The sequence below is a fragment of the Ranitomeya imitator genome, chromosome 6 (genome assembly GCF_032444005.1).
Source record: "Ranitomeya imitator isolate aRanImi1 chromosome 6, aRanImi1.pri, whole genome shotgun sequence".
NCBI classification, from domain to species: Eukaryota; Metazoa; Chordata; class Amphibia; order Anura; family Dendrobatidae; genus Ranitomeya; species Ranitomeya imitator.
The window spans coordinates 144,859,135-144,872,815 of record NC_091287.1 but is presented as its reverse complement, the minus strand read 5'-3'; the positions used below and the strand labels follow the sequence as shown (position 1 = coordinate 144,872,815).

The window sequence follows — 13,681 nt, the reverse complement described above, 5'->3', positions numbered from 1 at the left end:
AAAGTTGAAATACTTACCTCTCCCTGCTCCACTGCCGTGACGTGGTCCAGATTTCCTGGGCCCACTAATTACTTGAACCAGCCCTACCCACCACAACTTTAGCCAAATGACCCCCAATTTCAAATGCCTTCCAATTATTATAAGGTAAATTACGCTTGACAAGCTTCATTAAGAAGAATGGATGGTTTTGACATTAAAATGGGCACTCTAGGTGTTTTCCTGGCCCCCACTCACTGCCGACTATGCTGCCCCATTGACTTGCATTGGGTTTCGTGTTTCGGTCGATCCCGACTTTACGTCATAATCGGCCGATTTCACTCGACCCGACTTTTGAGATAGTCGGGTTTCGCGAAACCCGGCTCGACTCTAAAAAGGTCAAGGTCGCTCAACTCTAGTGGTGAGCAGATTTTTTTTTCCTCTAAAAGTCAATGATTAACTCGATCAGTTTTCTAGCAGACCCTCCGAGGAGGTGTGGGGGTGCATTAAAATCACTGAAATGGATGGAAAAAGTGCTGAAACCGAAAGGGAAAAGCATGGGGAAGATGTCTGGATGCATCACTGGACTCACAGTTTGCTGCTAGGAACAATGATGTCAGAGTACTACGCCACTTTTATGACAACATAACAAACCAAAGATAAAATGTATTTTAAAGGAAAAAAGTTAAGAAACATTTCCAATATAATGTCTTATATATAAGGCAAATAAAAAGTGAAATAAAACACTTCCACTGCTTAGGCTATGTTGACACAGCGTTTCTGCACTTTCTCATTGCTTTCACCAGTGACAAAATGTTGCAAAAACACAAATAATTGACATGCTCCTTTTTTCACAAATGCAGCAGTTATCCATTTCAGTAAGGAAAAAAAAGGAATAAAGAATCGTGTGCATGAGATTTCTGACATTTTTTCACATTTGTAAGGAGTGGAACTCCTAGGCTGGTGAAGCCCACAGTGGTAAAGCGTAGGCACTTTGTGCAAGGGATTCCAAAATTTAGAAGGACGCAATCCAGTACATCTTGGAATACATGAAGTATAGGGCCTCAGAGAACATTTGCATCTAGAAGGAGAGGGACTTCTATGGCAAACAAAAAGGAGTCCTGGATTCAAGGCGATTACTCAGGGTACAGTTGGAACAACAAGGACCTTCAGGCATCCAACTCCGATTTTGCACCAGCTAAATTAGGCAGCAGTTCCTCCTGAGCAGGCTCAGGGCATTAGGCAGCCCTGAGGCTTCAAATAGAGTAAAGCAGGGGTTTCAAAAAATTAGTTTTCATCTCCATGGAGACCTTTGCCAATGAAAAAGCATGAACAACGTGGGGCAAACTTCTACAACCCATTCTGGGGAAAGACCACCACAAATCCTTTGTCCATTTATTCATACAAGAGGTGAATTTGGGCCTTTTATTGCATAAATCACATACCATAGAAGAGAAGTGGGACAAAGGCACAGCTGTAAAACCTCGGGTTGATGAAGCTGCACACACACCAGGGATTACAGGTGCCACGTCCAAAGAAAAAGAATCTGTATGTCAGAAAGAGGATTGGCACATACTGTCCCGTGCAACAAAATCCTTTATTGTGCATCATCATACCAACAGCAGGCAGATAAAACAGTGGCGCAAATACAGACGACGATCGTATCACGCTTCCATTGCGATTCAACAGGTCATATGTAGGACAAAGCTCACAGAATATTCATCAGCAGCCATTGCCCTTGTCCCACCCACCATCAGGTGAAAGCATATCATTAATTGTGAACAAGTGGAACAAGTGAAAACCAGATACATACAGTACAAAATAATTAAAAACAGATCAATAAAAACCAATCACAAAAACACAGCCATGTCGAGTTTGTCATTAAAGCCTAATGGACCTTGAGCACGAGTCCGAATAATCCATCTAGCCTCCTTTCTTAATAATAATTTATTGAGGTCACGTACTTGCATAGGCATTTTAACTGTTTCAATCCCTGCAAACCGCAAGGCTTCAGGATTGCCTGCATGTTTTTTCCTTATATGTTCAATTAGTCTGGGGACCCCTTTACCTGAGGTGATGGAATTAAAGTGCTCACGGAAACGTACGAAAAAAGGGACGAATAGTCTTTCCAATATAATGAAAAACGCATGGGCAAAAAACAACGTACACAACGTAATTTGTGCGGCATGTTATAAAATCTTGGACCTTATGTGAAATACCTCCCATCTTTAAATAGTTGGTGGTAAGATGGAAGGAACAGAAAGAACAATTTCCGGATTTATGATTGCCTACAGGCATATTTTTTTTGCAGCCAATTATTGGATTCTATTTTTTACATGATTCTGAACTAGAATTTCTTTTATATTTTTTGCCCCCCGGTATGTAACCAGCGGACCCCTGGACACTATATCCGCAATTTTTTTTTCTCCCTCTAGTAAATGCCAGTTCCTGTTGATCGCAGATCTAATCTGAATGTCCATGGGACCAAATCTAAAATTAAAAATGAATCTTTTTTCTTTTTTATTCTGTTGTACCCAGCATTTCTTTTCATATGAAACAGGAGGACTTTCCTCAACCCCTTTTAACGCTTTGTCAAGAACAGACTTGGGGGAACCCCTATAGGAAAAACATTTATAAAGGTCCACAGACTGTTCTTTAAACCTAATGGGATCGTTATTAATCCTTTTTTTTATTTACATGGAGTTGAGGCCAATCTGAAGATCTCAGGCCTCAGTCACTGGTCCCTCCCTAATTAAGTTGATTTCATGGGTTTTTAGTGCTGCCAGAAGCACAATACTAATAGGTGCATCCGTCTGTCCACTAAAAAAGGTTGACAGGATGACTGTTCTCAAAATGAACAAGGCACGGATTGGCCAATACTTCTCAACCCCACCGTATGACAGCAGGGGAACATAAAGACAATTCAAATGTTTTTTGTTATTCCTGGTGTATTCCCATGCACCCTTTCCCACCCCAAAAAGGGTATACAGTTTATGGTTTATCATTTTTTCTTCTTTTTTTTTTTAAGGGCCATCAGGTGACTCTCAGTCATATTTTGGAGGGCCATCTGGCAGACTTTACTCAAATTTTGGAGGGTCATCAAGTGACCCTCACACAAAAATTTGGAAGGCAAGCAGGCAGCCCACAAGCTAAATTCATTTCCAAACTACTTGCCCTAGAAATGTGCTCAGGCTTGTGAACACTGAGTCTTTCCGCAACCTCATGGTGGTGTTATCAAGCAAGATGGTGAGTGGAGCTGACACCATAATCAGCGTAACCATCCCACTTCTGCACCGAAGTGTGCTTTAGGTTGCTCCTGGGGACAGAGACTTTGTGGTCATTTTCCAGGGCATCCAACAGGGCTTGTGTGAATGGGCACTGCCAGAAGAGATGCAAGGGTGTTTCCTCAGCAAAAGCGGATCTAGGGCAGTACCTAGTGTTACATAATCTAAGGGCATGCATGAAAGATCTCAGGCCAGGTCTTTATGCCCGTTGGTTTAAATGCTGGAAGCCACATTTTTCAACACAGTCTTGACTGTGGCATTGGGGAGTCTTGGAATAGACTCCCTTGAGTCCTTGGTTCGGATACGTTTGTGGATGGTCTTTGGCTTCTTTCCACAAGTCGAACTTGAGTCCCTCCAGTTGGTGTTTCCTGACAAACTTGAGCATCACCTGATAGTATCAGTGGATGTCTCAGTTGGTTAGCATGGATGGGCTGAAGAGGAGAAGGAGAGTTGTCGTGCTGATGGGGACAGTGAAGACTTGCCTGTTCGGAGTATGGCACACATGGCTGACTTTCTGCCCCGCTGACTTTCCTGTGATCCTCGCATTATACACATTTTGGCAAACAATGATTACTGGTTGTTCATCATTCTAGACCCATGCTACAAGGAGAACTTTACATCTTTCCTTCCTACAGTGGAAAGGGCTAGTAAAATGGTGCAATACCAGAAGGTCCTAGTTGAACAATTAATACAAAAAATCTGACAATGCTGTTAGCAAAAGTAATAGCACCTTGGGCAATCAAGGGGGAGAGATGAGGGAAACACACACCAGGTCCAACAGAGGCAGAGGAACACTATCAAAGGTTTAGGACACTTTCACTAAACCCTCGCAGTGTCCAGGAACAGTTAGTCTGACAAGGAGGGAAACATTTTTGAACCTAGCAGCCATACCAGCATCCTTCAGGTTTCCTCTGTGCCGTAGAAGTATTGGGTATCCAAGCTGGACATGTGGCACGAACTGTCCCTCTATGCCTTGGAGATGCTGGCCTACCCTATAGATAGCGTTTTGACAGAGTGGGTTTTTAGTGCCACCACGGGCATAATATCTGATACGAGCATCCGCCTGTCAACTGAAAATGTTGACAGGCTGACTTATCAAAATGAACAAGGCCTCGATTGGCCCAGACTTCTCAATCCCACCGGATGACAGCAGCGGAACAAAAAGCCACTTCAAATGTTACTACTGGAAAAAAATCAATCCTGCCTAAATGTATCTAATATGCTATCCTTACTCCGCCAGTTAAGCCAACATGTATTGCAGATAAGCGTATTATTAGAGAACACAATCTACTTAAATTGTCCCTGAAAGGCCTTTGGCTTGGACGTAGCAGCACCAAGGACTGTATTGCAATCAACCCTGCTCTAAGTGCTTCTAAAACAGAATTCCTACTCCAGCAGCTAATCCTACCCTAACTGCAGTTAAAAGCAGTATTATACAATATAATCTACTTGAATTAGCCGTGAAAAGGGCTGTTTGCATCAGCAGGTACTGGAATGCTATATAACCCACTGTCCCTTCGGCAGCGGCGACTATCCCTACACTATTTCTGGGTACAATGCACCCAAGATGGCATCAACAGGTCTTATATAGACTGGTAGACAAAGCAATAGAAACATTGAAGAGGCTACAGCACTTTCATAAGTTATACAAACAGATTATGTGCGAGGTAGCCAAAAGTCAACCCCCATTGATCCAATCTTGCTGACATATTCTAAGGGTAGACTAACAATATTGTCAAGTAATCTTGCACTGATAACTTTAATTACCTGGAGTTTCTTTTGCTGGACTTTGTCTTGTAGAATTGAAAGGCACTTTGTAAAATCGGTGAAGTCTTGGTCAGGTGTGTCCAGGAATTCACATCCCTATAAACATACAAAAATATAACAGAAAATAAGAAAAAATGAAACAAATAGCATTAGCCAAGCCTCAACAGACTAGCAGAATACAAAACCAAATCTTAGCACAGGAAAATAAGAATTGTACTGCAGCAATGCATTACAGTTCCCTATGAAATTCAGGGAGTGTTGGTTATAGATATCAAAGCATTGCAATAAAAATAATTCCTTTTCTTTAGTAAATGACAATATCTGATCTGTATCGTTATAACGGCAGCACTTAAGGAAATTATTTAATCAGAATATTAATTGGATTCAGCAAGGAATAGCTTCTCTTTTAATTATCTTTTTAAACAATACATTTTGCAGGATTTTTTTTAGGAATACAATTTTAACTTTTGACATACAGCATGTCCAACTTATAAAGTACCATAGTTTTAATTTTCACATGTGTGATGGAATATAATAAAAAAGGCTATGAAAACCTTTGTAATGATATTTTTTATTGTTCTTTTTCTTTTTAAAAAATACATACATACGTAGTCCTCCATACAGTATGATGGCCCCACAGTCCTCAAAACAGTATAATTGCCCTCACATATCCTTCCATACAGTATAATGGGCCACTCAGACTTCTATACAGTATAAAGGCCCTAGATAGTCCTGCATACTGAATAAGGGCTCCACATAGTCCTCCATACAGAATAATGGGCCCCACATAGTCCCCCATATAGAATAATGGGCTCCACATACATAGTCCTCTATACAGTATAATGAGCCCCACACAGTCATCCATACAGCATAATGGCCCCACATAGTAATCCATACACAATAATGGCCCCAACATACATAGTCCTCCATACAGTATAATGGCCCAACAGAGTCTTCCATACAGAATAAAGGGTCCCACATAGTTCTCCATACAGTATAATGTCCCGATATAGTGCTCCATACAGTATAATGGCCCCACAGTCATCCATACACAATAATGGCCCCCACATACATAGTCCTCCATACAGTATAATGGCCAAACAAAGTCCTCCATACAGAATAATGGGTCCCACATGGTCACCTAAACAGAATAATGGGCCCCACATAGTTTTCAAGATAGTATAATGGCCCCATATAGTCTTCTATAAAGTATAATGGCCCCGCATAATTCTCTCTACAGAAGAATACATAGTCCTCTAACCAGTATAGTGGGCACCACAGTCATCCATATAGTATAATGGCCACATATAGTGCTCTATATAGTATAGTGGCACTACATAGTGCTCCATACAGTATAATGGGCCACACATAGTCCTCCACACAGCATAACGTGCCTCACATTACAAAATTAAAAAAATCCTCACCTCTCCTCGTTCCCCACTGCTCCAGTCTCCTCAGCATGTTTTTTTGAAGCTCTGCACTACTCCGCAAAGGGAGAGCAAAATAGTGACATCATTGTGCTTGCTGCGCTAAGGCATCAGAGGTAGAATGATGGTGGAGAGAGCACCAGCTGATGCCCATATGGTGTCAATAAAATCATCAGATCAGTCTACAAAAAATAAGCTCTCAACCAGCCCCAGATCACAAAAAAATGGACACACTATGGGTCTCGGAAAACGAACTTTTTTTGACAAACTTTGGATTTTTTTTTCACCACTTAAATAAAAAACAGCCTATACATGTTTGGTATCTACAAACTCCTAATGTCCTAGAGAATCATAATGGCAGGTCAGGTTTAGCATTTAGCAAACATGGTAAATTTTTTAAAAATTGTAGAATTGCACTTTTTTTTGTAATTTCACCGCACATTGAATTTTTCCCCGTTTTCCAGTACACTGCTTGGTAAAACCTATTGTATCGTTAAGAAGTGCAACTTGTCCTGCAAAAAAAGCACTCACATGGCCATATTGACAGAAAAATAAAAAAGTTACAACTCTGTGAATAAGGGGAGTAAATAATGGAGACACAAAATAGGAAACACCCCTGGTCCTTAGGGGGTTACCATAATTATGGTTTCAATAGTTATGTTTATGGTAAGTTTGTGCAAGTTCACGTTACTGATATCTTGCTGTTACTGATATTACTTGAGCGCTTTATACCTTACAATGGTTCTTTACATGGTGTTTCACTTGCAGTACTATTTGCTACTCTATTCCCAATTGAGGTTGTTTTACATATATCTTTTTGCCCTTTTCCCCAAATCACATAGCCTTTCCTTTCCCATTGTCTTGGTAATTCTAGTTTTACTGCAGTATTCCGTGTTTTCCAATGAATTACATAACAATAAAAATCTGTATTTTATTTTTCTGTTCGTCTTGGTTTGCTTTTCATTGGAGAATTAGCAAACATAGGAGATTGCCATAATCAATTGAGAGGTCTAAATAGGTGTTCATCGTATTACTTTCTAGAAAGACTGTGATGCAGACAGTCCTCTAAACGCAAAGCACTTTTTAATATTTAATTAGGGAGCCTTTCCAATGAGAAGTCACAGTGATCGAGAACTGTGCATATAAAAAAAAGAATGTCCGGACCATACTGTAGATCTTTGACTATAGTATTCCGCTGCTGCCAAAAATTTTGAAGAATGATATTATACATCAGACTTTGGAATGGTTTTACTGTTCACCTCCTGCAATAGACTGCAACCCTACACAAATCACTGTCCACCATTATTGGAAAATATCTTATGCATGCCTTCACCTTGGTGGAAATGAACAATCAATTAACTACCTTTGTGTGCAATGAGGTCTGTGAATATAAAACAATGTTATCGGCATCTAATACATAATCATTATCAGAGGTGAGCAAATTTATTCAAAGGAAAATGAATTCTCGAACTTCACAAAAATTTGTCTTGAACATAATTTGAATTTTTTGCCATTTTCTCCACGTGAATTCAGCAAAATGGTGGCAGTTGCGGTTGCCATTCTGTAAAACCATAAACAGCCATGTACTCAGATAAAAAAATAAATAAAATGAAATCAAAGAATACTCACCTCACCACTCACCTTGTCCTCTTCTTTTCCCCTTCCTTTGTTGCATGCATCCTCTTCAGCAGTTTTAACTCCACGCCATGGTATCAATCGCTCACTAGGCCTCTGGTGTAACTGTACACTGTGCCGTTGTGGTTCACATCTTGAGATCAGATATTATGATGTGTGTTGCCCAAGGCACAGTCAACACAAAGATGTCAGAGGCCTAGTCTGCAATTCAAGACAAGGAATGAAGCGGCCAAAATGATGTGCACGATAAGGCAATGGAGAAATGAAGAGGAGTGGACATCCAATAGTGGGCTGGGAGACATGTGAGCATTATTTTTTTTATTTAATTTTATTATTATTTTTATTTTTTTGTTTGCATCCTAAACTCTGGGGTTACTTAAGAGTGTAATAAGGAATATTTAACAAAAAGAGAACAGTTGACCGCACCACCAAAGTCTGTGTTAGAAAGTCAGACATGCCAACCTCTAGCTGATGCTCGCCACTCGATCACGGGTGCTTAGCCGAAAAAACATGAAGATGCAATCCACAAATCGAAGAGAAAAGTAGGCAGCACTCACCGATCTTCTAAAACAGGTAAACTTTATTCAATCATGATAAAATCTTCACGGCTCGGGGGTGTGTAAAGAACAGAGTGTCTGGACGATGGCCGTTTTGCGCTGATCTGGCGCTTCTACGTAGAAGCTCCAGATCGGCGCGAAACGGCCGTCGTCCGGATCTGCACACTCTGTTCTTTGCACACCCCCGAGCCGTGAAAATTTTATCATGATTGAATAAAAGTTTACCTGTTTCAGAAGATTGGTGAGTGCTGCCTACTTTTCTCTTTGATTTAAGGAATATTTAATACCCATGAAAAACCTTTGTTTTCCATCAAATTTACCTGTAAAATCTGCATCATTTGCTAAATCTTATCTTGGAAAAAAACAATAAACATACCTTCTTTGTGTAGAAATCCTTCACCAATGACTGTATGGAATCAAAGTCTCCACTTATGAAATCTGGTAGGTATCTAAACAGGAAACAAAAACATTGTGCGTGAATCCATATTTAGTTATTGTCATAATTCGAGTACATACTGGACAAAGCAGATAATATATGTTAACTAAAAAGTAAAATGCTATATATAGATAATCATACAGATAGTTATATTGCCATATATCTGCTAGCGGATATATGGTTGACCATTCAGAAGGAAACATGAATGCCCAAGGAAGAAAAACCGAACATGAGGACATAGAAGAAAACAACCCATAAACTAAAAAAACACCTTTACTGACAAGCACTAGATAAATGGTGGCACTGTAGAAGACGGGTGCTCACACGAGAACATAATTATTACTGTACATGTATAAATACAAGGATACATAAAAAAACAAAAAATATAAAACAGATCACACAGGGAACAAGGTAAGCCAAAAGAGCGCAATAGAGTAAATGCAGGGCGCAATAGGAGACTTTAGGATAGTCTCTCTCAGACCGCCAGGTTATTCACCATTCACAGTGCTGTGGCTCAGAGCCATGAACTACCAATGTCTCTGTGGGACCGGTGTCGGGGTCCTGCAAATGTTTTTGCTACTCTCCACTGTGTGGATAACAATCTACTGTACTATGTAAGTGGTGTGTGTGGTAGAAGAGATCCTAGGAGGCACTGAATGCCTGGTGGATGGACCATTCTGACTTTTGAAGATTCAAAAAGAGTAAATCTGGACATGGAGCAATTTTTTTGGCGATTCACATTTGTCTCATGTATGGAGAGCTTAAGACAATTTTGAACAAAAATCTTATTTTGTTATCGTTATGATAAAAAAAATCTTTGATAGAAATATTTAATTTTAGGATTTCATTACAGTAATTTGTGATCACGTTTTCACAATTTCTATTTCAGTGATCTATTTTTTTTTTATACCGACATTGATAAACATTTTAGGTGATAACATGGCTGTCATCTCTAATAAGTACATTTTTAACCCCTTTCTGACCTCGGACGGGATAGTACGTCCGAGGTCAGAAGCCCCGCTTTGATGCGGGCTCCGGCGGTGAGTCCGCACCAAAGCCGGGACATGTCAGCTGTTTTGAACAGCTGACATGTGCCCGTAATAGGCGCGAGCAGAATCGCGATCTGCCCGCGCCTATTAACTAGTTAAATGCCGCTGTCAAACGCAGACAGTGGCATTTAACTACCGCATCCGGAGGGGTGGCCGGAAATGACATCATCGCCGACCCCCGTCACATGATCGGAGGTCGGCGATGCTTCTCCATTGTAACCATAGAGGTCCTTGAGACCTCTATGGTTACTGATCGCCGGTAGCTGTGAGCGCCACCCTGTGGTCGGCGCTCACAGCACACCTGCAATTCTGCTACATAGCAGCGAACAGCAGATCACTGCTATGTAGCAGAGCCGATCGTGCTGTGCCTACTTCTAGCCTCCCATGGAGGCTATTGAAGCATGGCAAAAGTAAAAAAAAATGTGAAAAAATAAAAAAAATATATAAAAGTTTAAATCACCCCCCTTTCGCCCCAATCAAAATAAAGCAATAAAAAAAAAAATCTAATCTACACATATTTGGTATCGCCGCGCTCAGAATCGCCCGATCTATCAATTAAAAAAAGCATTAACCTGATCGCTAAACAGCGTAGCGAGAAAAAAATTTGAAACGCCAGAATTACGTTTTTTTGGTCGCCGTGACATTGCATTAAAATGCAATAACGGGCGATCAAAAGAACGTATCTGCACCAAAATGCTAGCATTAAAAACGTCATCTCGGCACGCAAAAAATAAGCCCTCAACCGACCCCAGATCATGAAAAATGGAGATGCTACGAGTATTGGAAAATGGCACAATTTTTTTTTTTTTTTTTTTTAGCAAAGTTTGGAATTTTTTTTCATCACTTAGGTAAAAAATAACCTAGTCATGTTAGGTGTCTATGAACTCGTAATGACCTGGAGAATCACAATGGGAGGTCAGTTTTAGCATTGAGTGAACCTAGCAAAAAAGCCAAACAAAAAACAAGTGTGAGATTGCACTTTTTTTGCAATTTCACTGCACTTGGAATTTTTTTCCCATTTTCTAGTACACGACATGCTAAAACCAATGATGTCGTTCAAAAGTACAACTCATCCCGCAAAAAATAAGCCCTCACATGGCCAAATTGACGGAAAAATAAAAAAGTTATGGTTCTGGGAAGGAGGGGAGTGAAAAACGAACACGGAAAAACGAAAAATCCCAAGGTCATGAAGGGGTTAATTCTAGCTACTGCAATAGAAAATGATGTGCATCTGAAGGTAAACCTGTCAGCTTGAAAACAGAACAATTATTAGATTCCGTATAAGTTGTACTTTACTCAGTCAAATGTCTGCTTATTGTAAACAGCAGTCAGGTGGGAGGTCCTAATCCGTGATCTATTACCTTTCCTGCATAGAGATAGCTGTCAATCATTGATTAGGTCCACCTATTTGACTTTTGAGCTCAGGATGAGCAGAGATTTCAATGAATAAAATACACATAATATGGAAACTTTTCCCATAAAGCTATATATCAATCTGTTCAGCTTCTCCTGTTTTATACTAGTACTAGCTGAAGAGCCCGGCGTTGCCTGGGCATAGTAAATATCTGTGGTTAGTTATAGCACGTCACTTCTCTTATTTTCCCATCCCGCCTCTCATTTTCCCAATCACATCTCTCATTTTCTCCCTCACATCTCTCATTTTCTCCCTCACTCCTCTCATTCCCCCCTAACACTTGTCATTTCAACCTCACATCTGTCATTTTCTGATCACTCCATTATTTTTCCTCACTCCTCTCATTTTGCACTCACACCTTTTCATTTTCACCTCACACCTCTCATTTTCACCTCATCACCTCAGTATATACATGTTTGTCATCTCCCTTATATATAGTATACATCTGTATGTCATCTCCTGTATATAGTATATACCTGTATATCATCTCCCCTGTACATATTATATACCTGCTGTGTGTCATCTCCCCTATATATAGTATATACCTGAATGTCATCTCCTCCTGTATATAGTATATACCTGTGTGTCATCTCCCCTGTATATAGTATATATCTGTGTGTCATCTCCTCCTGTATATAGTATATACCTGCATATCATCTTCTATATATAGCATATACCTGTATGTCATCTCCTCCTGTATATAGTATATACCTGTAGGTCATCTGCTCCTGTATATAGTATATACCTGTGTGTCATCTCCTCCTGTATATAGTATATACCTGTATGTCATCTCCTCCTGTATATATATGTACCTGTATGTCATCTCCTCCTCTATATAGTATATACCTGTGTGTCATCTCTCCTGTGTATAGTATATACCTGTGTGTCATCTCCTCCTGAATTAGACCTCGTTCACACGTGATTTGCTCAGTATTTTTACCTCAGTATTTGTAAGCTAAATTGGCAGCCTGATAAATCCCCAGCCAGCAGGAAGCCCTCCCCCTGGCAATATATATTAGCTCACACATACACATAATAGACAGGTCATGTGACTGACAGCTGCCGTATTTCCTTTATGGTACATTTGTTGTAGTTTGTCTGCTTATTAATCAGATTTTTATTTTTGAAGGATAAGACCAGACTTGTGTGTGTTTTAGGGCGAGTTTCGTTTGTCAAATTGTGTGTGTTGAGTTGCGTGTGGCGACATGTATGTAGCGACTTTTGTGAGATGAGTTGTGTGTGGCAACATGCGTGTAGCAACTTTTTGTGTGTCGAGTTGCATGTGACAGGTTAGTGTAGCAACTTGTGTGCAGCAAGTTTTGCGCATGGCGAGTTTTGCACGTGGCGAGTTTTGTGTGGTACCTTTTGAGTATGTGCAAGTTTTGTGTGAAGAAATTTTGCATGTGTTGCAACTTTTGTGCATGTGGCAATTTTTCGGCATGTGCAAGTTTTGCGTGTGGCGAGTTTTCCATGAGGTGAGTTTTGCAAGAGCCTAGTTTTTGCATGTGGCGAGTTCTGCGCGTGGCGAGTTTTGAGCGGCGACTTTTGTGTTTCGACTTTTATGTGGCGAGGTTGGAGAATGTGTGGTGAAATGTGTGCTGAGGGTGATATGTGTTCAAGCACGTGGAAGTGTGTGGCGCATTTTGTGTGTGTGTTCATATCCCCGTGTGTGGTGAGTATCCCATGTCGGGGCCCCACCTTAGCAACTGTACGGTATATACTCTTTGGCGCCATCGCTCTCACTCTTTACGTCCCCCTTGTTCACATCTGGCAGCTGTCAATTTGCCTCCAACACTTTTCCTTTCATTTTTTCCCATTATGTAGATAGGGGCAAAATTGTTTGGTGAATTGGAATGCGCGGGGTTAAAATTTCACCTCACAACATAGCCTATGACGCTCTCGGGGTCCAGACGTGTGACTGTGCAAAATTTTGTGGCTGTAGCTGCAACGGTGCAGATGCCAATCCCGGACATACATACACACATACACACATACACACATTCAGCTTTATATAGTAGACTAGCTGAAGAGCCCGGCGTTGCCTGCGCATAGTAAATATCTGTGGTTAGTTATAGCACGTCACTTCTCTTATTTTCCCATCCCGCCTCTCATTTTCCCAATCACATCTCTCATTTT

At 40.5% G+C, this 13,681-nt stretch overlaps 1 protein-coding gene across 4 annotated transcripts in view; it reads right to left on the bottom strand.

Moving 5' to 3' along the window:
* Window positions 1-13,681, bottom strand: part of TPK1 (thiamin pyrophosphokinase 1) — a 797,936-nt gene that overhangs the window by 417,929 nt on the left and 366,326 nt on the right. For all 4 annotated transcript variants that reach the window (XM_069730167.1, XM_069730170.1, XM_069730168.1 and 1 more), the window contains 2 exons: window positions 9,023-9,095; window positions 5,028-5,123 (listed from right to left, as the gene is read on the bottom strand). In XM_069730167.1, the coding sequence (XP_069586268.1) occupies window positions 5,028-5,123; window positions 9,023-9,095 (169 nt within the window). The remainder of the gene's footprint in view (window positions 1-5,027; window positions 5,124-9,022; window positions 9,096-13,681) is intronic.